This window comes from Rhinolophus hipposideros, assembly GCF_964194185.1.
Source record: "Rhinolophus hipposideros genome assembly, chromosome: 4".
NCBI classification, from domain to species: domain Eukaryota; kingdom Metazoa; phylum Chordata; class Mammalia; order Chiroptera; family Rhinolophidae; genus Rhinolophus; species Rhinolophus hipposideros.
Window position 1 is genome coordinate 19094835 of NC_138050.1, and position 23299 is coordinate 19118133.

Consider the following 23299-nt stretch of genomic DNA (forward strand, 5'->3'; position numbering starts at 1 on the left):
TCAGTGCTATCTCACTGCACGGGACCAAGTTTCAACTGCCAGTAAGTTTAGTCTTTTGAGGCCAGAACCTTTAAAGACATTTCACACCACGGGCAAACTGCCTACACCTAAATCCAACATGAGAACCCCCACCCCCACCCCGTTTGCGAATTTCCCCTCACAGAATGTCAGCCAGAGGAAGTTGTCAGTCATATTTTGTGTGGCATTCTTCTGGTTTCTCTTTGCCCATCCTTTATCATGCCGAGCTATTTCATGTCCTTATTTTTTAATTTACGCAAGTACTACAGAGTCACCTTCCCTTGTAAAGTCTCTCTTTGAAGAGGGAAGAAAAATTTAGATGTTAGTCGTTTTCGCCCTTCCTAACGTTGGCTGCCTGAAACTTCTAAAATGGACAAAATTCCAAGAGATGTTAAAAATTACCATTAGATAAAATTTGAAATTAACTGTTAGAAATCGCAAAGTACGATGCATATTTTTTTAAATTTGAAACAATTTCAACATACAGTTTGAAATTCAAAGTGGCAAGAATAGTACAGAAAACTCTATCCACCCTAACTCATTCCCCAGCTTCCTTAATGGTTAGCATTTTCCTTATTTGCCTTATTCTCTCTCTAATTTACACACACACACACACACACACACACACACACACACACATTTTTTTAGAACCAGTTAAGTTGCAGCAGGTATGATGCCCTTACCCTTAATACATCAGTTCGTGTTTCATAAAAACATATACTTTGTTACCACCTTCTATGCAAACACACGATCCATTTCTGAAGTTACTTTAAAAATCCACATTAAGATATTATCCATGTATGTATTTAATCCTTTTTAGATCTTGTTTTCTGAACCATATGGAATTGCCACTTTGTAGGTCAAAAAGGTTAATTATAGCCAATTTCTTAGGACTCAACCTAATATTTGAGTTAATAAATTCTATGTTATAAATCTCTACATAATGTTCTTTTTCATCCCCAAATTTCTCTTTCCATCTTGGAAAAGGCTTACAATTCTATACTAAATTTGTGGAACAGATCAGCAGTCACGTCTTATATACGTTATGAAAAGGATAATCATTTATTAGGCCCATTTCAAACTTAAAATGTTATTTAACACTACCCTCCTTGTCTAAAATCCTTATCTAATTTCAGCTCTAGTAATACTAAAATGTTTATTTTACAGGTGAGTAAATGGGGACACAGAAAACCTGCTAAATTAAATTATATACCTAGGAAATATCAGTCAGGATTTACACCTAGATTGTGGCTACAGAGACTGTTTCTTATTCTACTGTTTGCTTTTTTTTGGGAAGTAGTCCAACTTTGGTTGTACCTTAATGAGGTAGGAAAAAATGCTCTCAAGATAGACCTTCCCCTGAATAGTAACATTTATGAAATGACACTACTGCTGGGTGGTTACATGGACATTCATCCACGAGTTTCAGATGTCATATTTGCATCTGGGGCACTCTGCTCAGTGTGGAATACTTTGATTTTAAAATAATAATTAAAAAAAAATTACCGGTTCATCCATCACGTAAAAATCTGACAACCTCACACATTATTTTTCCTGCGAGATCACTTAAGCGATCTTATCAAACTGCTGTTTTGGATAAAAATTTACTAATTCTGTTTTTAACTGAAATTTTTATTTAGATAATTGTAAATTTGCATACAATTGTAAGAAATAATGCAGAGATCCCTTGTAAACTTTCCTCAGGTTACTGCAATGGTAACATCTTTCAAAACTATAGTATAGTCAGTCATATGCTGAATAACGACATTTTGGTCAATATGGACCACATATGCAAAAGTCGTCCCATAAGATGATAATAGAGCTAAAAAATTCCTATTGCCAAGTGATATTGTAGGTGTCGTAATGCAATGCATTACTGATGTGTTTGTGGTGATGCTGGTGCAAACAAATTTACTGTGCTGCCAACTGTATAAAAGTATAGCACATACAATTATGTATAATACATAATGCTTGATAATGATAAAAAACGACTTACTGGATTATATATTTACTATGCTATACTTTTTATGGTTATTTTAGAGTGTACTATTTCTACTTATAAGAAAAGCTTGCTGTAAAACAGTATGCTTTGTTACTCATGCAGCAGCCTAATACGTCTCACGTTTACAGTGTCTCTTGATTGTATCATTTTCTCCAGTGCTTGATTTAATCTCGTGTTGTGTGCAGTAACATGCCATACAGGATTGTAGCCTAGGAGCAACAGGCTCTACTATATAGCTTAGGTGTGTAGTTGGTTAAACCATCTAGATTTCTGTAACTACTTTCTACAATATTTGCACAACGATGAAATCGTTTAGCAACACATTTCTCAGAACCTATTGCCATTAAGTGGCTCATGACTATGTAATATCACAATGAGAACATTGATATTGATACAATCCACTGATATTATTCAGATATACCATCTTACTTGTATTTATTGTATGTGTTTGTGTATTAAGGTCCATAAAATTTTACTATGTGTTTATGTATCTACCATCATAATCAAGATACTGAACAGTCCCAAAAAGAGAAGATACCCTTCTATTGGCCTTTTATAAGCAAAACCACCTCCCTCTCACCTCCATGCCCACACATTTAACCCCTGGCAACCATTAATTCAGTCCTCCATTTCTAAAAATTTATCACTTCAAAAATGTTATATAAATGGAATCACATACAGTATATATCTTTTTGTATTTTATTTTTCAATTGGTTGACATACAACATTAGCTTCAGGTATACAACACAGTTATTAGACATTTATATAACTTACAAACTGATCATCCAAGTAAGTCTAATACCCATCTGACACTACACATAGTTATTGCAATATTATTAGGCTATACTTTACAACCCCATGACTATTTTGTTAACTACGTTTTTAATTCTTAATCCCTTCACTTTTTCACCCACTCCCACAAATCCCATTCCAGCTGGCAACCATCAAAATGATTTCTGTATCTATGCGTTTCTTCCTGCTTTTGCTTTGTTTAATCTTTAGATCCCAAGTATAAGTGAAATCATATGGCATTTGTCTTCCTCTGTCTGAGTTACTCCATTCAGCACAATACCGTCTAGGTCCATCCATATTGTTGCACGCAGCAAGATTTCATTCTTTTTTATGGCTCAGCAATATTCCATTGTATATACAGAGGGTGCCAAAAAAAAAAGTATACACATTTTAAGAAAGGAAAAAACTGTATTAAAATTGTAATACTTAATAAAAACTGATAACAAAAGATGAATACAAGTCATGTGTATACATTTTTTGGCACCCCCAGTATGTACCATCTCTTCTTTATCCATTCATCCATTGATGGACACCCAGGCTGCCTCCATATCTTGGCTATTGTAAACAATGTTGCAATGAACATAAGGCTACACACATCCCTTTGAAGTAGTGTTTTGTAGTTAGTGCCATTTAATTATTCAGGTTTTTTATCTTTTTTTTCCTGCTTCTTAAAGAAGTCCCCTTAACATTTCTGGTAATAGTGGTTTGGTGGTTATGAATTCCTTTTGCTTTTTCTTGTCTGGGAAGCTCTTTATCTCTCCTTCAATTATAAATGATAGCTTTGCTGGGTAGAGTAATCATGGCTATAGCTCCTTGCTTTTCATTACTTTGAATATTCAGTGCCAATCTTTAAGCAAAGTTTTTGTTGAGAAATCAGCTGACAACTCTTGGTGGGAGCTCCCTGGTAGGTAACTAACTGCTTTTATCTTGTTGCTTTTAAGATTCTCTCTCTTTAAGCGTTGGCATTTTAATTATGAGGTGCTTTGGTGTGGGTCTTTTTTGGGTTCATCTTGTTTGGGACTCTCTGCGTTTCCTGGGCTTATAGGTCTATTTTCTTCACCAGATTAGGGGAATTTTCTGTCATTATTTCTTCAAACAGATTCCTAACACCTTTCTCAGTACCTTCTCCTTCTGGTACCCCTATGATGCAAGTTGGTATGATTGATGCTGTCCCAGAGGCCTCTTAAACTATCCTCATTTTTTTAAAAAATTATTTTTGGGTTCTGTTTGGGTGTTTTCTGCTACTTTGACTTCTAAATCTCAGATTCGATCCTCTGCTTCATCTAATTTACTGTTGATTTCCTCTAATGTATTCTTTATTTCAGTTATAGTATTCTTAATTTCTGACTGGTTCTTTTTTATGTTTCTATTTCTATTTTTCTTTCCTATCTCTTTGCTAAAGTTCTCACTGAGCCCATATACTCTTCCCCTAAGGTCATTGAGCATCCTTATAAACCAGTGTTTTGTACTCTGTGTCTGGTAGATTGCTTGTTTCCATTTTTTAGTTGTTTTTCTGGAGCTTTGTTCTGTTCTTTCATTTAGGACATGTTTGTCTCCCCATTTTGGATGCCTCTCTGTATTTGTTTCGATGTATTAGGTAGGGCTGCTACATCTCCCGGTTTTAGTAGAATGGTCTAATTAGATGGCGTCTTGTGCTGCCCAGGGGCATAGTCTGCATGGTCACTGGAGCCGTGTGCTCCAGGAGTGCCCCTTGTGTGGGTTGTGTGTGCCCTCCTGTTGTAGTTGAGCCTTGGTTGCTGTGCACACATCAATGGGAGGGGATGACCCTCCGGCTGATTGTTTGTGAGGATTGGCCATAATTTTAATGGAGGAGCTGTTGTATAGGGGCTGACCCTATGGAGCAGGATTCACTTTAGCAGGGCTCTGGTGCCTGCCCAGTCTGCCTTTGGGTGTGTCATATGCTGAGGTCACCTGGTGGTGCTCTCACACAGTCCAAACCTGGTCATGGCACATGGTGGCCCCAGGTTCTCCTGTGAGGTATCCTACCACAAGCTAAACTGCAGCTTGTGCCTTACCCAGAGCCATCTGGCATGAGCCACAAAGCAATTCACAGATGGCAGCCATCCCCATTGGGCTTGGAGGTGCCTGAGAGAGGCCAAGCCACAAACGGAGGCCTGTTGCCATTAGTGCCAGAATTCCGGCTGCTTAACAAGAGGTACAGGGCAAATTGAGGCCAGAATCTGTTTGTGTGGGATGTTTGTGAACCTTTAAGAGATTTCAGTAAAGTCCACAGCATGAGCCATGGCAGGCCATTTGTATGGAAAAGCCACTGGAAGTGAGTTGGGTGGGTCTCAGGTAATCACCAGGATGGGGCAAACAGTGTCAGCCAGGTTGATATAGACTCAAATATGGTGGCCGCCTGAGTTTGCAAGCTTGGTTGGGGGAGGCTTCAACAAATAACGGATCCTGTCAACACTTCTGTCTGGGAGAAAGCTGCCCCTCCAACCCTCATCCTGAAGCCAGACAATCCAGTTCCTACCCACATGTTCCTGGCACCTTTTGAGCTGCTGTCTCAGAGCTGGAGCTCAGAGCGAGTGAGTCCATCAGAGTAAGTCCGTGCATGGTCCTTTAAGGGGAACACCAGGGACTCCAGGGACTTCAGTCTCACCCAGCCACAATCCCCACTGGTTTTCACAGCCATAAGGTGTAGGACTTCTCTTCCCAGGATTGGAACCCTGGGCTGGGGAGCCTGATATGGGGCTGGGACCCATCACTCCCCAGGCGTTAACTCCGTAGCTAAGATTTCCCTCAAGATTTTTAACCTCCCAATTTTCATGCGGGTGTGGGACCAGCCTGTTCCACATCACTGCCCCTCCTACCACTCTCAAAGTGGCTTCTTCTGAGTGTTCTTAGTTGTAGGACTTTTATTCAGCTAGACTTCAGGCAATTCTCAGTGATGGTTGTTCTGTAGTTTAGTTGTACTTCTGATGTGGTTGTGAGAGGATGCAAGCACAGCATTTACCTACTTCACCATCTTGATTGGAAATCCGATGCTTAGTTGGTTTTAATCTTTATTTCCCTGATTGGTATGAGTAATCATCATCACGATGATTTCCATCTACATAACCAGTACAATGAAATTCTCTTCATATTTTCTGCCCATTTTCTAATTCAGATTTTTTTTTAAATACTGAACTTTAAGAGTTCATTATATAGTAAGTCCTCTCTTAATGTCATCAATAGGTTCTGCGTCTCTAAATGAGATAACATATAACAAAACCAATTTTACCACTGGCTAATTGATATAAACAAGACTTAAGTTCCTAAGGCATCTTATCGATATTATAATAAAACAATGTTGAATGAAATGGACATTGAACAAAATGACACTAACAAAACCATTGTTATTTGGGGATCTGGTATATTTGCCGGATACTAGTCCTATATTGGATATGTGGTTTTTGTCCAGTTTCAAGTTTGTCTTTTCACCTTCTTCACATGGGCTTTCAGAGCAAAAAAATTTCAATTTGTTAAAGTCCAATTTTCCTTTTATGAACTATACTTCCTTAGTCAAGTCTAAAAATAAAAAGTCTTTGCTGGGCTTTAGATCCTGAAGATTTTCTTCCATTTTTTTTCTAAATATTTTATAGTTTTATGCTTTACATTTAGTCTAGGATCCATTTTGTGTTTTTTCTTAATTAAGTGTGAGATTTAGGTTGAGGTTTTTTGTTTTCGTTTTTGCCTCTAGATGTCTAATTATTCTAGTACCATTTATTGAAAAGGCTATCCTTCCTCCATTGAATTAGTTCTGCACTTTTGCCAGAAACCAATTAGGTCTATTTGTGTAGGTAGATTTCTAGGTTCTATGTTCTGTTCCACAGAGCTGTATGAATACCATGAGGTATTCATTACTGTAGCTTTTCTGTAAGCCTTAATACTGGGTAGTGCAGCTGCTCTTATTTTATTTTGTCAGGCTTGTTTTAGTTCTTCTAGAGCCTATGACTATCTATACACATTTGAGAATTAGCTTGTCTATGTCTACAAAATATCCTGGTGTGATTTTGATAGGAAATGCATTAAACCAACAGATCAATTTGAGAATCGGCATCTTTACTAAGTTGAATCTGCCAATTCATGACCATAGTATATGTCTCTCCATTTACTTAAGTCTTACTCGATTTCTTTCATCAGCATTATAGTATTCAGCATATAAATCCTGTACATGTTTTGTTAATGTATACCAAAGTACAGTGATACCTTTTTTTGAACGTAATCTGTTCTGGAAGACTGAGTTCTGAAATGTTCGAAAACCGAGGCATGGTTTCCCCATAGAAAGTAATGCAAAATGGATTAATCCATTCCAGACTTTTAAAATCAACCCCTAAAACTGCAAATTTAGCATGAATTTTACTATCTCATGATACCATAGATCCATAAAATGTACGGCATTCATAAACCGAGATGTTCGTCAACAGAGACGTTAGAAAACTGAGGTACCACTGTATTTTATTTTCTTTGGAGTCATTATAAATGGTACTGTGCTTTTAATTTTGGTGTCTTCATGTTCACTGTTAGTATATATAAGTGACTTTTATGTGTTGACCTTGTATTCTGTGGTCTCACTGAAGTCACTTACTAGTTAAAGGAGCTTTTTTGTAGACTCTTGGGATTTTCTACATAGAGAATAGTATTATCTGCAAATAGGAACAGTTTTATATCTTCTTTTCCAAGCTACATGCCTTTTATTTCTTTTTCTTGACTTATGGCACTGGCTAGAACTTCCAGTACTACATTAAATAAGAGCAGTGAGAATGGACAACCTTGCCTTGTTCCTGCATCTTAGGGTGAAAGCATTCAGTGTTTTACCATTAAGTATGATGTTAGCTGTGGGTTTCTGCAGATGGTCTTTATCAACTTGAGGTAATTCCCCTTTATTTCTAACTTGTTGAGAGTTTTATCAGGAATGGATGTTAGATTTTGCCAAATGCTTTTTTTGCATCAATTGATATAATCACATTGGGTTTTTTTTTTTTTTTTTGCTTGTTAATATGGGGAATTTACGCTATTTTAAAAATGAGACATTTTACTAAAAAGTCAAACAACTAAATCAAGTGCCAGATCTGATCAGTCAAGTGGGACATTTTGGTGGTGGTTTTCTTCACGTAGGAACTAAATGTCCCCGAGATCTAATGACAGTAAAGTCTTATGGCATATATGATTGATCAATCATCAAAAGAAAATTATATCAAATTTAATCTAATGCACCTAAAAGTTAACAATAAAGTTAAAAATGCCAGTGACAGGTTTTGGACTGATTTTCAACTTATGAAGCATTATTCACTTAACATTTACATTGAAAGGCATTATAGCATAATGCTTAAGACCTCAGCTCTGCCATTTATCAGCTGTGTGATTTTAGGGAAGTTGTTTAATTCCCACGTAACTGTGCACAACGTAAGATAAAACAGAAATACTCATTTCTATGTAAGTGTTGATGCATAAGGACCTAATTAATTAAGAAAGTAAGAAATCAAACAAATAAAACAAAAAAGGTCAAACAAAAAAGTTTGAGGCCAGTAAAACAGTATATATTAACAACTAGATCTTACCCTCAATTTGATATGTGTTATTCAAAGTATGGTTCTTGGACTGGCTAAAAGTCCTCAGAACTATTTCTTACAGGTCTGCTACAAGATAAGGAGTTTGAGCCAGAAATCAACTGTGAAACTAAACACACTGTTTAGTTCCTTTTTTTCTTTACTGATTTAGGCAGAAAGACTTTCTTGGTAAAGGAAGCAGTGCCTTGTCTAATATTTTGATGCAAGTCCCCTAATTTGTCACAGATCAGGAATTCTGAGTAGCACTTCTCTACATCTAAGGTGCTTTTCTTAAAACCTCAATAAATGATTTAAATATAAGCAAAATTTTAAGACAACATAATTCAATTTAATTCCTGAATATTAGCATTTAATGAGTACCAACGATATGTTCAGAATTTGATTAGGCATTTTGGGATAGGCTGGGAAACTTGAGTATTTAGGGTGGGAGGTGGGTGAGAGTACGGTTATTACCTACCTTTCGAAGCTTACAAGCCAATAGAAATGGGTAAGCTCACCTATGAAACTTTGGGGATTAGCTTTATTTTCTTATATATTCAAGAATCTCAGTGTCAGTAATAACACTGTGATTTTCTCCTCAATGGAGATAGAGAAATAGCAAGGCTAGAATTAGAGACAGACACTCTGAGCATAAAGAGTGAAGGAATCCTCTCTTGAAATGCTCTCCAAACCTCTGTAGAATCGTATCAAAATCAATTAAGCTTTGTCTGAAGTTTAGGCTATGTTTCAGGAAGGGTTCACTTTCTGCTGCTTACTCAAGGAATTCTGAAATATGAAATAAGAGATTATTTCATCTTTGAAATAATGAAATATGAAATAAATATGAGATTTCTTTAGTTAATTTAATTTTTGGTCCTTCAAGGATGTTTAGGAATTATTTGTGGTAATTGGAAAGGAAACGATGTTATCCAGAAGACAATAAGAGATAAGACATCTCTAAGGTGACCAAAATGTACACTAAAAAAGGTATGTTCTGACAAGCAAGAATTTTTAATTCTACAAATTAAATACAGAATACAGACTAACTACAGAAGGAGGAACGCATAACCAAATGTAAACATAAGTGAACAGCTTAAATTTATAAGCATATCATTAGAAGGGCTAAAAAGCTTAAAACAAGAGGAGGATTCCGACTAATACCAGGGCCAATATAAAAGTTTTATAGTTGCCTTCCAATCAAGAAAAGTTAAGGCCCATATCTGGGGATAAATGATGATATAAGGTTAACAGATGACTAAATAATTACTTAATTCCAATTTTATTTTTATTGCCGCTATTCAAGAGAATGATACTTACACGATCAATGAAAAACCAGACACAAAAGGTACACCCCTTTCTACTTATATAAAGTTCAAAATACACAAAATAATTCATAGTGTTAGAAACCAGGATAACAGTTACCTTGGGGGTAACTGGCAAGGGGCCTTGGGATACAGGTAGTGTTCTCTTTCTTGATTCAGGAGCTGGTTATACAGATGTGCTTACTTTGTGAAATTCATCAAGCTGTACACTTAAGATGTGCTGACATTTTTGTATGTGTTTTACATGGTAATAAAAAATTAAAAAGACAAAAAAGCCAAGTCCAACGTGTTAACATCGGCAAGGAGCTCACCTTATTCACTTTATTAGGCTTAGTTCACTTCTCTGGTCCAAATGACCAAAGGATATCAAAAAACTTGAAAATATGCTTGCCAAATCACTGTTATTAATCTGTAAGTATCTATGAAAAAGAAGTTGGCAGAACAACTGGAATTAGCAAATATGTTTTCAAATTTGATTAAAAGTGGGATGGAAAACGGGTACAGGAGAATGGATTTCAGGAACCATACTATACCAATGAGTATAACATCATTAATGGGCATAAATTCTGACACAAAGTGGGTATTATATAAATACTTATTAAATAAGTAAATGCACAGATCGATTTAAGTATAGTGACTCACTGAGAAAAGTGTGTACTCTCAGAATCAAGACCTTCCTTCTCTCTAAAACTGAAGTTTCAAAATGGTAATTTAATATGAGTCTTGGGAGTGAATTAGATCAAGAAAAAGATCTAATCTTAGACGAAAACAAAGATTTGAAAATAAGTTTCAATTTTATTTTTAAAAATGTACATGCATGTAGAGATAATTATGTGATTTTCTTTTTTTCTTTTTTTTTTTTTAAAGATTTTATTGGGGAAGGGGAACAGGACTTTATTGGGGAACAGTGTGTACTTCCAGGACTTTTTTCCAAGTCAAGTGGTTGTCCTTTCAATCCGAGCCGTGGAGGGTGCCGTTCAGCTTCAAGTTGTTGTCCTTTCAGTCTTAGTTGTGGAGGACACAGCTCAGCTTCAGGTCCAGTTGCTGTTGCTAGTTGCAGGGGGGCACAGCCCACCATCCCTTGCGGTCAAACCGGCAACCTTGTGGTTGTGAGGACGTGCTCCAACCAACTGAGCCATCCAGGAAGGAGCTCAGCGGCAGCTCAGCTCAAGGTGCCGTGTTCAATCTTAGTTACAAGGGGTGGAGCCCACCATCCCTTGCGGGAGTCCAGGAATCGAACTGGCAACCTTGTGGTTGAGAGCTCGGTGCTCCAACCGAGCCATCTGGAAGGCAGCTCAGCCCTGTTTAATCTTAGTTGCAGGAGGCGGAGCCCAAAATCCCTTGCGGGACTCGAGGAATTGAACTGGCAACCTTGTGGTTGAGAGCCCACTGGCCCATGTGGGAATCGAACCGGCAGCCTTCGGAGTTAGGAGCATGGAATTCTAACTGCCTGAGCCACCGGGCCGGCCCCAATTATGTGATTTTCTTGATTGGCTATTAAAATATGTGCTTCAAATAAAATGTGCGTGCATGAAAACAAAATCTGATGAAAGTAACTCTAAACTCCTCCAAAAATAATGGAAAAAACACAATAAATTTTAACAGCAGTTGCATTTAATTGGTAAAATATTGGTAAGATTATTCTTTTATTTACTTTTCTAAAATATCTTTAGCAGGTATGTACAACTACATGAGGAAGGTAGAGGAATCCTGTCCAGCATACAGCCCACAGAAAAAAAATATTAAGAAAAAAAACGAAAGAGTATCTAACTTCAACCAGACGTTGTGAACAATTTCTATGATGGTGGTCAAGTACTTTACACAGTACTTAGTACCTCAATAAATGGAAGCTATTGTAAGTATATAAATAAACTACTTATATGTTATAAACTATTTAATATATTTTTATGCTGTATGGTTTTAGGGATGACCACTAATTTGTTACAGTATTTTCATTATTCAAGTCATACAAAATTTTAACATCATGAAAATCTCCTAATTTTCATTAAATGCAAATCACCCTTACCTTTCGCAGTTCAACTGTCACTTCATTTCTGTGTCTTCGCATTGTCTAAAAAGAAAAATAAAAGTCACTTATTTAAATATTGATACTGCTAGTATATAAATTTAAAATTAAAAAAATTTTCAAGTTAATTTATTAAAGATTGATTAGTTTGAGACTTTAAATAATAAACTATAGGAGGTTAAAAAGCCAAAACTCGTATCTATTCTACTTTTGTGGAGAGCAGAAGGTGGGGCTTGGCTGCCTAAGATCCATTCTCCTTTCCTAACTGCACCCAGACTTCCTTGGGGAACGCTATACTCTCCCTTGTGTACAGTCTTGATGGAACTGCCTCTTAAAGTATCACCTCTCCTAGCACGAGACTCAAATTAAGAGAATACAACTCTCTCCCTCATAACTGAATTGTGAGTGAAGTGGAAAGAAAAATAAAAAGAGGGCGGCACAGGACCAGGCAGTGAATAATGCCTGTATGTTGAACTTGCTCTATTTCCAGGTGTCCGGTATCTCTACTCATTCTGTGAACTAGCCCACATTTTCCCAGTAAATTATGGTTTTGCTTAAATCAGAAGAACTGGTTTTTGATGTTTGCAACCCATGAATTCTATCACACATAACAAATGATTCATATTTTTAAAGAAGTAAACAACCTAATGTCATGGCCGTAAAATCACATGAAAATTAAAATAAAAAGTTTGGGGAGATACTTTGTATCAAAAGGTAAAGAAGTATCCTTCTAAGTTTATTGAGTCTCTATCAGGCATGTCTCAATCAGGAATTATTGCATGGATCAGATATCCCCTCTCCCCGTGATGTATTGATATGATGGATCATTTTATTGCATATATGATAAAATTCTTACATTTTCGGAATCAAAGTGACATAAAGGTTAATGGTCAGTACATTATTTTTAATACACATCCACATTCAGTATGCTATTTTATTTAAAAATTTTTTGTTATGGTAGCTCTGTCAAATTTTTTTAAACTGTAGTGATAAATTAATTCCTTTTTAGGGAAAAAAATCCATGGAAACAAAATTTTAAAGTTTGTTAACTATATTGGAATATTAATCTAGATATAAGCTTATGCTTATAGACATATATTAAATGTAAATAAAACTGCCAAACAAAATCCAAATTAGTAGCATTCATTTAATGTGATGGAATGATACACCGATAAAACTATTATCACTAACAGGGTTCAACAGTAGAAAGACAAAGCCTTTAATCTATATTTAATATAAAATGGCAATAAATGTTTAGCAATCTTCAAATGCCAATATTAATGAAGTGTTATCTGATAACTCTGTGAGCTGTCTTTACAAACTGCACCATTGTTAAAATTTGCCTGTATGAATAGCTAACTTATGATTATTTATGATTTATGATTGTAAGATGGTACATAACAGAAAGAATATCCAGATAGCACATCCCCTACAAAATATAATCAAGTTACTGGTATTCTGTAATTCACAGTAAAATATTTCAGCATGGGTAAAGGTGGTGAGTTACCTTCTGACGTACCCTAAATGAGGAATCCGAACTTCAGAGTGGGTTAGTTAACATTTGAAGAACCCATATCAGGAGTTAGTTCCCAGTTAGTTAGTAAGTGCTTGGAATATCAACATCTGAATTTAGATACTGGTTTGTTAATTAGTATAAGGGGTGTTGAAAATAATTTTTTATTGATGAACTAGAATTGTTCAAGATACATGGACTGACGGGAAATACTGTATGGGTGCCTTGATTCTTATATGTTTGCGGTTTCAGAATCTGGCAAGCCCTGCAATCTACCTTCAGCGAAGCGTTTGCGTTTAGGCCCTCCCCCTTTGATTTGTGTGTCCCATCCCCACTTGGAGAATGCTGTCACCTAATCCTATCACATCTTTGTGGTAACTATGTATGGTTGAAGTTTTATTGCAACGTGGTAATCTAGTGTCTGAAAGGGTGAAACTCCTAGAACAAGCTTGTGACTGCTTTCTAACTAATACATGTTTGTGTAGGTAGAATTTTAACAATGGCTTGTTTTATTGTAACTCACTGGTAGTAAAAATTCTTAGGAAAAATCTTCTATTACCCACACCTATCTCTAATAGTTAAAGATCTCCTATTCACCCAAAAGCACCGTACGAGCACACATGGCGAGTGGCCTTGGTCAGTCAGCAGCAGGTACTGACTACTACGTACGACACAAGGACCACTGAGTTGGTCATGACTTATTCTGCTCTGTGTGACTGAGCAAAAGGCTCCCCGTTAGGCTCCTCCCTTACATTCTTCCCAAGTGATCTCATCTACTGTCATGTCTTAAATCACTTTTTGATGACCCCTCCCAAAGACGTATCTTTAGTTCAGCCCTCTCACTTGAGCTCCAAATCTGTAAGTACAATATTTATTCACTCTAGAAAAAATTATTAAATTCACCTAAAATGTATCAGGCAAAATGCCCGCATCGAGGAGACAAGCATAGAATTTACAATCTAGGACTGTGGTCGGCAAACTGCAGCCCATAGACCGAATCTGATGGGTGGCTTTTGTAGGGCCTGACAGGAATGGTTTTTACATTTTAAATGATTATATTATAAATAACAATACGTATCTCATTAATAACCTTATTTTTGTCTCTTGATTCCCAAAGTCTAACATATTTACCATCTGGACTTTTAGGAAAAAGTTTGCCAACAACTGGTCTAATAGAAAAGAAGGTAATAATAAGCAGTAATATAAACGTGTTAAATGTTAAGATAAAAAAGTAAATGAAGTTCTATATCGGAAGAAGACATGGTTAAGAAAAAGCTCCCTGAAGGTTGAAGTGTGTGTGTGTGTTTGTGTGTGTGTGTGTGTGTATGTACACACATGCATCTGTGTTTAGGAGTAGAGGAAAGATTGTTACAAGGCCTCATATTCAGTGTGCTTACAAATATCATACCTGGTCCAGCCCAAAAACATCCACTGCCCCACAAAATACTACCTACTCTTCCAGAAGTACTCCCAATACGTATTAGGAAACAATACAACCATCCAAACAGTTACAAAACCCTAACCCTGGGAGATCATCCATGTCTACTTACTCTCTCATTCTTTGACAACCAATAAGCCACCAAAATAGGATTCGAACTTTCTAGCTCGGCTGCCACTATCCTAGATCAAGCTACCATCACCTCACCTGGATCACTACAGTAAGCCTCCTACCTAATCTCCTTCTATGCACTGAATCAATTTTCCACAATGCAGTCAGTGTTCTTTTTAAATGCAAACCCATGTTATCTTGAATAAAACTTCTCATTTTTTAAATCTGGAATCCCCCGTCCAAATGACCAGGACAGTGAAACCAAAATTCCATGGACAAAATCTATAAAACTGGGTGACAAGGTAACCCATGAATTCTCAAATACAAGCAGGGTCTGGTTAAATCACCAACTGTAGATTCACATGGTATCAGCATGTATGCAGAAGAAAACAGAAAGGCAGAAACAATAGGGCAATTCAAGGACTTGATGACAGGTAAACTCAAAACCATGAAAGAGTTCAGAAAGGTTACTTGAGAAAAGCTGCAAATGGAAGGGACCTTTTGCACATGCCAACAGTGTAAGGTATGATAAGGCTAGACTCAAAACTAGGGGCTAAAGTTTCCCTTCCTGGAGAAAGCCCTAAACAGAAAAGAAACTTCTGGGAGAAGAATACCAAGTAAGACAGGCATACTTGGAGCAAAGACAAGAGAGGGTCCAGATAGAAGTGGGTTAGTGAGACAGAGCCAGATCTCAGAAAAATAGGAAGCCATATTTTCTTTTATCACTTTGTAAAAAACGATAGAAGAAGGGAGTCTCAACCCATCCCTTGCTTGGAAAAGCTTAGGAAAACCTATTATTAAATGAACAGAAAAGGACTTGGGTGAAATCCCATGCTATAAGAAATGGGATAATGAAGAGTAGAAAGTTGATGTCAAACACCTACAAAAATGCCAAAACAGGTAAAAACTGTATTCCAGAAAAGGATAGAAAACGTGAAAGAACATTATAAATTGGAATTAGAAAAACTCAGAAATAAGGTGCTACAAATCAGGAAAGAATTCAAAATTATATATATATATATGAAAAAATACCTAACCAAGAACAACCATAAGATCCAATACACAACATATAATACTTAAGATATAGAGAACGTACAACAAAATAAATTTTTAATCAAAAAGAAATGATGGTACACTGGCTTCCACATCATGGTGTAGTGAGAAAACCTCTTGTCTGTCCCCTTAAAGATACAAACTGGACAACTATAACAACACACAAACACTTCTGAGATCCATGCAGAGACATCTGAAGGTGGGGGGTGTTAATGGGGTGAGCAGGGAAGGCAGGACCGGGGAAGGACAAAGATGGGAGCTGCAGGTGCAGACTGGGCTTGCCACAGTCTCAGTGAATGTGGTAACAGTGGAGGGTCTGATTGCAAAGCCACACAGGAGACCAGAGGGAAAGAGGAAGCATTCTGGCTTTAGTGGCAGTACACATTGAAGCTGAGCTCCGGGACAGGGGTAAAGAGGCAGTGCAACGGGTTGTAGCTGCAGTCAAGCAGCTGCCATCACCAGGGGGAAAAAAGCTGTAGACGTGTAGACGTGGAAACCTCCCCACTCCACCTCACCCCTCAGCTGCAGTGGGGGCAGGCCATAAAGGGGCAGAAACAACATCCCAGCCAGAGTGAACTGTACCCGTGGCTAAACACAGTGGAAAAAACAAAGCTGCAGACTCAGTACTTGCCTGCCCCCGCCCCCCCACCATAGAAGTGGAACTACGGAGAGGCAGCCGGTGGCTTCTGGTTGTAGAAAAGCAACACCAGGAATTCACATGACTGGAGCCCATCACCCACCACACAGCACCACAGAGGTGGTGCCCCTGAGACTAAGATAACCTGGTCACAGAGGGGACACGCACCTCCGGGAATATGGGGCATTTTCTACAGGTGAGGCAACACCGCCCCTCAGTGATCCTGAAAGTGCAGATAAGAGAAAACAAAAGCTTGTGCTACAACACCACCTAATGAAAAATAAAAGAAAGCCCTTGACTTATCAACTTGCTAAATGTTTAAAAGCAACAAGTACTAAAAAGAGATTTCAGTCCTTCAAATATCCAGGCAGAGAAATAACCCATCAAATACCACGAATAACCAAGATAACAAAGTAGTTCAGAAAGAAATTTTTTAAACCTCCAGAAAATAAACTCAAAGATATGGAAGATTGTGATTTAAATGACAGAGAATTCAAGGTTGCAGTTCTGAAAAAAAACTTCAATAAAATACAAGAAAACTCAGAAAGGCACTTCAATGAGCTCAAGAATAAAATCAACAAACAAAAGGAGTACTTTACTAAAGAGATTGAAACTGTAAAAAACAACCAAACAGAAATTCAGGAACTGAAAAACTCAATAAATGACATGAAGAATGAATCAGAGAGGTTAAGGAATAAAGTCAACCAGATAGAAGAAAAATTTAGTGATCTTAAAGACAGAAATTTAGAAATGACTTAGGTGGAAGAAGAGAATTGTGAGTTATAAAAAATGAAAGCACTCTGTAAGAGAAAGCTGGAAAAACCACAAATATGTGGAGATGAAACAACATGCTACTGAACAACTACTGGATCAAAGAAGAAATAAAAGAAGAGACCAAAAGCTATATAGGGATAAATGAGAATGACAATGACATACCAAAACTTGGGATGCAGCAAAAGCAGTACTAAAAGAAAGTTTATAGCATTACAGAACTACCTCAAGAAAAAAGAAAAATCTCAAATAAACAACTTAACATTTGACATTTCAACTTAAAGAACTAGAAAAAGTAGAACAAAGCCCAAAGTCGGTAGAAGGGAATAAAAATGAGAGCAGAATTAAACAAAACAAAGAACAAATAGACTAAAAAAAAAATTAATGGAGCAAAGAGTTGGTTCTTTGAAAAGATAAAGTTGACAAAACTCTGTCTAGACTAAGGAAAAAAGGAAAAAAGACAAATAAATAAAATCAGAAATGAAAGTGAAGTTACAAGGGAGACCACAGATATACAAAGGATTATACAAGAGTACTATGAAAAGCTGTATGCTACTAAATTTGGTAACCTAGAAAAAAATTAATAATTCTTAGAAACATATAACCTTCCTAGACTGAACCATGAAGAACTGGAAAACCTAAATAGACCAATCAACAGTAAAGAAATTGAAACAGTCAACAAAAACCTCCCAAAAAACAGAAGTCCAGGACCACATGGCTTCAGTAGTGAATTCTCCCAAACATTCAAAGAAGGTTTAATACCTGTTCTCAAAATTTCCCACAAAATTGAACAGGGAATACTTCCTAACTAATTTTATGAGGCCAACATTACCCTGATACCTGGCAAGGACAACACAAAATAACAGTCTAATATCGCTGATGAACAAAGATGCAAAAACCCTAAACAAAACAAAGCAAATAAAATAAAACAATACATTTAAAAGGCAATACATCACAATCAAGTGGAGTTCATTCCAGGGATGCAAGGATAATTTGATATATGCAAACCAATGATACACCACATTAACAAAATGTAAGAAAAAAAATCACGTGATCACATCAATAGATTCAGAAAAGTATTTGACAAGGTACAACATCCGTTTATGATTAAAACACAATAAAATGGATACAGAAGGAAAGTACCTCAACATAATAAAGGCCATATATGACAAACCCTCAGCTAACATTACACTCAAAGGTGAAGAGCTAAAAGCTTTTCCTCTAAGATCAGGAACAAGACAAGTATGCCCACCCAAATCATTGTTATTCAAAACAGTACTGGAAGTCCTAGCCAGGACAATCAGGCAAGAAAAAGAAAGGCATCCAAACTAGGAATAAAAAAGTAAAATTGTCACTTTTTGCATATGTCGTGATTCTATATAAAGAAAACTCTAAAGACTCCACCAAAAACACTATTAGAAATAATAAACAAATAAAGTTGCAGGATATAAAATCAATGTACAAAAATCTGTTGCATTTCTATACCCTAAGAATGGGTAATCAGGAAAAAAAACGAAGGAAATAATTCTACTTGCAATTGCAACAAAAAGGATGACATACCTAGGAATAAACTTAACGAAGGAAATTAAAACACTACAAGACATTGCTAAAACACATTGAAGACAAGGGCAAAGATATTTCGTGTTCATGAACTGAAAGAATCAATATAGTTAAAATGGCAATGTTGGCTAAAGCAAGACACAGGTTTAAGGCAATCCCCATCAAAAACCCCAATGGTATTTTTCAAAAACAAAAACTGAACAAAAAGATCATCAAATTGGTATGGAATCACAAAAGACCCCAAACAGCCAAAGTAATCCAGAGAAAAAAGAACAAAGCCAGAGATATCATACTTCCTGACTTTATACTACAAAGCTACAATAACCAAAACTATATGGTATTGACAGAAAAATAGACACAGACAACTGGAACAGAATTGAGAGTCACATGTATATGGGCAACTAATTTTCGACAAAGGAGCTAAAAACACAATGAAAAAGAAAAGCCTCTTCAGTGAATGGTGCTGGGAAAATTGGAAAGCCACATGCAAAAGAATAAAACTAGACTACTATCTGACACCATACATAGAAATTAACTCAAAATGACTAAAAGACTTAAAACAGACCTAAAAAAAGACCTAAACAATAAAACATGCAAGAAAATAAAGGTACTAAACTTACGGACCTTGGTCTTAGAGGGTTTTTTCTGAACTCGATCCCAAAAGACAAGGGAAGTAAAAGCAAAAATAAATGAATGGGACTACATCAAATTAAAAAGCTTCTGCACAGCAAAAGAAACCATCAAGAAAACAAAAAAGTAATCAATGGAATAGATGATATTTGCAAATGATACCTCCAATAAGAGGCTAATATTTAAGGTATATAAAGAACTAATACAACTCAATAATAACAAAAACATCCAATTAAAAAATCGATGGAGGACAAGAACGGACACTTTTCCCAAGAAAACATACAAATGGCCAACAGTTATATGAAAAGATGCTCAACTTCACTATCTATGAGGGAATGGCAAATCAAAAGAGTGAAAAACCACCTTACACCGACTAGAATGCCTACTGTCACTAAGTCAAATAATAACTGTGGAAAAGGATGTGGAGAAAAAGGAACCTCATACACTGCTGGTGGGAATGTAAATTGGTACAGCCATTCTGAAAAACAGTATGGAGGTTCCTCAAAAAATTAAGAATAGAGCTACCATATGACCCAGCAATTCCTCTTCTGGTGTCTACCTGAAAAAACTTGAAAACATGTATTCGTAAAGATATGCATATCCCTATGTTCATTTCAGTGTTTTCACAATAGCCAAGACATGGAAACAACCTAAGTGTCCTTTGATGGGTAACTGAATAAAGATGTGGTACATATACACAATAGAATACTACTCCGCCATTAAAAAGGATGAAATAGTGCCATTTGCGACAACATGGATGGATCGTGAGAGTATCATGCTAAGCAAAATTAGACGGAAAAGGACAAGAACCATATTATTTCACTCATATGTGGGATATAAAACAGAAAGTAACAAACAAAACCAATAAACTCATCGATACAACAGTATAGTGGTTACCAGAGGGGAAGGGGGATGGAGGATGAAGAGGATAAAAGGGGTCAAATATACGGTGATGGAAGGAGACTACATTTTGTGTGGTGAACACATAATGCAATATACAGATGATGTACTGTAGAACTGTATACTTGAAACTTATTATTAACCAATAAATTTTAAAAAATAAATGAAGATGAAAATTCGAATGAAAGCCACAATAAAGATCCTAAATTCATGTAATACGGAGTCCTCAAAGAAGAAAACCAAAGCAATAAAACAGAGCAATATTAAAATATAAATTTTAAAATCCATAATTCAAGAAAAAAATCCTGAAATTAGAAGACTTGAAATGAAACGAGTACACCAAGCACCTGGGAAATCAATCCAAAAAAATGAATACTGAGATATATAAGTAAAACTCGTGAATTTCCAAAAAGAAAGAGAGAGACACACCTCTGAACATCAGGCCAAAAAAAAAAAAAAAAAAAAAAATCTAGTGATTTATAAGGTAGATTTAATAAATTCAACAAGGTCACAGGATACAAGATAAAAACACAAAAATCAATTGTATGTCTACTAGCAATGAACATATGGGTACTGAAATTAAAAATACAATCAATGCCATTTATAATCTCAAAAAATATATAGGTATAAAGATAAAAATATCTGTACAGGACACAGATGTTGAAAACTACACAGTACTGATGAAGGAATTCAAAGATCTAAAAAAATGGAGACATACTGTGTTCGTAGATTGGTAGACTCAACTTGGTAAAGATGTCAATTCTTCCCACAATGATAAATAGGTTTAACCCAAGTCCTCTAAAAAACCCAGCAATATTTTTTTTCCCAGCAATGTTTTTTGTACAGAAAAGATTATTCTAAAATTTACACAGACACAGTCATTAGAATAACTAAGACAATTTTTAAAAATAATAGTAAAGTAGGAGAAATCAGTCTATTCTACCCAATATCGATTTATTATATAGCTATAGCAATAAACACTGTGTGATACTGGCGGAGAGACATATACAATGATCAATGGGACAGACTAGAGAACCCAAAATAGACCTACACAAATATGCTCAACTGATTTTTGACAAAGGTGGGAAAGCAATTCAATTGAGGAAAGAGATTTTTCAACAAATGCTGCCGTAACAGGTAGACACTGATAAGTTATGAACTTCAACTTAAGTGTCATAACTTGCACAAAAATTAAGACAAAATGGATCACGTTTAAGTGTAAAACAATAAAACTTTTAGAAAAAAGAAAAAGAAAAGTATCTTTGGGATCTGGAGCTAGCTAGGCAAAGAGTTCTTAGAGTTGACCCTAAAAGCATGATCCGTAAAAGGAATAACTGGTCAATTGGACCTCATCAAAATTAAAAGTTTTTGCCGAAAGCTTCCATGTGAAGAGGATGAAAAGACAAGCTAAAGACAGAAAAAATATGTGCAAAACATATCCAATAAAGGACTAGTATCTAGAACACATAAAGAACACTCAGGGCTCCACAGAATAAACAGGGCAAAAAAAATGAAAAGACATTTCATCAAAGAGGATTTACAGATGGCAAAGAAGCACAACAAACATGTTTAATGTCATTAGCCATTAGGAAAATGCAAATGAAAACCACAATGAGATAGTACTACACATGTATCACAACAGCTAAAACAAATAACTGTGACAACACCAAATGGTGATGAGGATATGGAGAAATTCATGCATTGCTGGTGGGATTGTAAAATGGTACAGCCATCTGGAAAACACTTTCTTAAAAAACTAAATATGAGAGCCCATAGGACTGAATAACTGTAATTCTGGACATTTATCCCAGAGAAATGAAAACTTATGTTCACAAGAAACCTGTACACAAATGTTTATAGCCGCTTTATTCACAATAGCCCAAACCTGGAAACAACCCATGTATCCTTCACAGCTTAAACAAACGGCGATACATCCCCACTATGTGATACATCCACACTATGGAACATTATCCACCAATAAAAAGGAATGAACTACTGACACAAGCAGCAACTTGGGTGAATTGCCAGGGGATTATGAGGAAAAAAACAAAACACCACTCCCCAAAGGTTACATACCATATGATTCCATTTATACATCATTCTTGAACTATTAATAACAAAATTATAGAAAGAGAATAAGCTATTAGTGGCTGCCAGGGGTTGAGGAGGGGTACGGGTGGGAGAAAGCGAGCATGGCTACAAAATGGCAACATGAGAGATCCTTGTGGTGATGTAAATGTTTTATATCTTGACCGTACAAATATCAATATTTAACCATAGTGGTTCAAGATGTTACCACTGGGAGAAACCGGGTAAAGGGTATATAGGATCTCTCTGTATTATGTTTTACAATTGCATGTGAATCTACAATTATTTCAAAATAAAGGCCAATTTTTAAAAACTGAAAAGAAAGGGTATACTTCACATCAGATGCTGAGGGGAATGGAAAGAAGAGGTCACAACCAATTTCAATGATGCACATAATAGGGAATCAATATAACTAAAGAGAGGGTACTAAATAAAGCTAACCACTGTTAACAAAAATAACTTTCCAAAATACCAAAAATATACTAAAAAAAAAAAATCACACAGAACTATTTTAAACGTAAGTACACAGGAATAGGAGGGAAGTAGGGTAAGAGCTCAAAAAAACTATAACTGACTTTAGAACCATATGTAAATGAATAAAGTATATGACAAAATTAAACTTTAAAAGAATAGCAATCCCTAAAAAGTAAAAAAAAAAGAAAAGAAAAAAAGAAAAAGAAAAACTAATGAACCTAAATGCATACCTAGTTGGTGGTCAAATAACACTATTCCATGTCACTTTTCAAAATAATTTGACTGTGTATCTCCATTCAACACTAAAGACAAGAGAAGTACAAAGAAAACTCTAACCTGTTTTCAGTAATCCAATTACTAGTTGTAATATTGAGATTGTTGTTTATCCGGCATAAAGGAAATGAGT

The 23299-nt window shown here is 36.1% G+C and overlaps 1 protein-coding gene across 4 annotated transcripts in view; it reads right to left on the minus strand.

Annotated features, from left to right (window-relative positions):
• Window positions 1–23299, minus strand: part of KPNA3 (karyopherin subunit alpha 3) — a 101567-nt gene that overhangs the window by 38008 nt on the left and 40260 nt on the right. For all 4 annotated transcript variants that reach the window (XM_081045920.1, XM_081045923.1, XM_081045922.1 and 1 more), the window contains one exon: window positions 11719–11763. In XM_081045920.1, the coding sequence (XP_080902046.1) occupies window positions 11719–11763 (45 nt within the window). The remainder of the gene's footprint in view (window positions 1–11718; window positions 11764–23299) is intronic.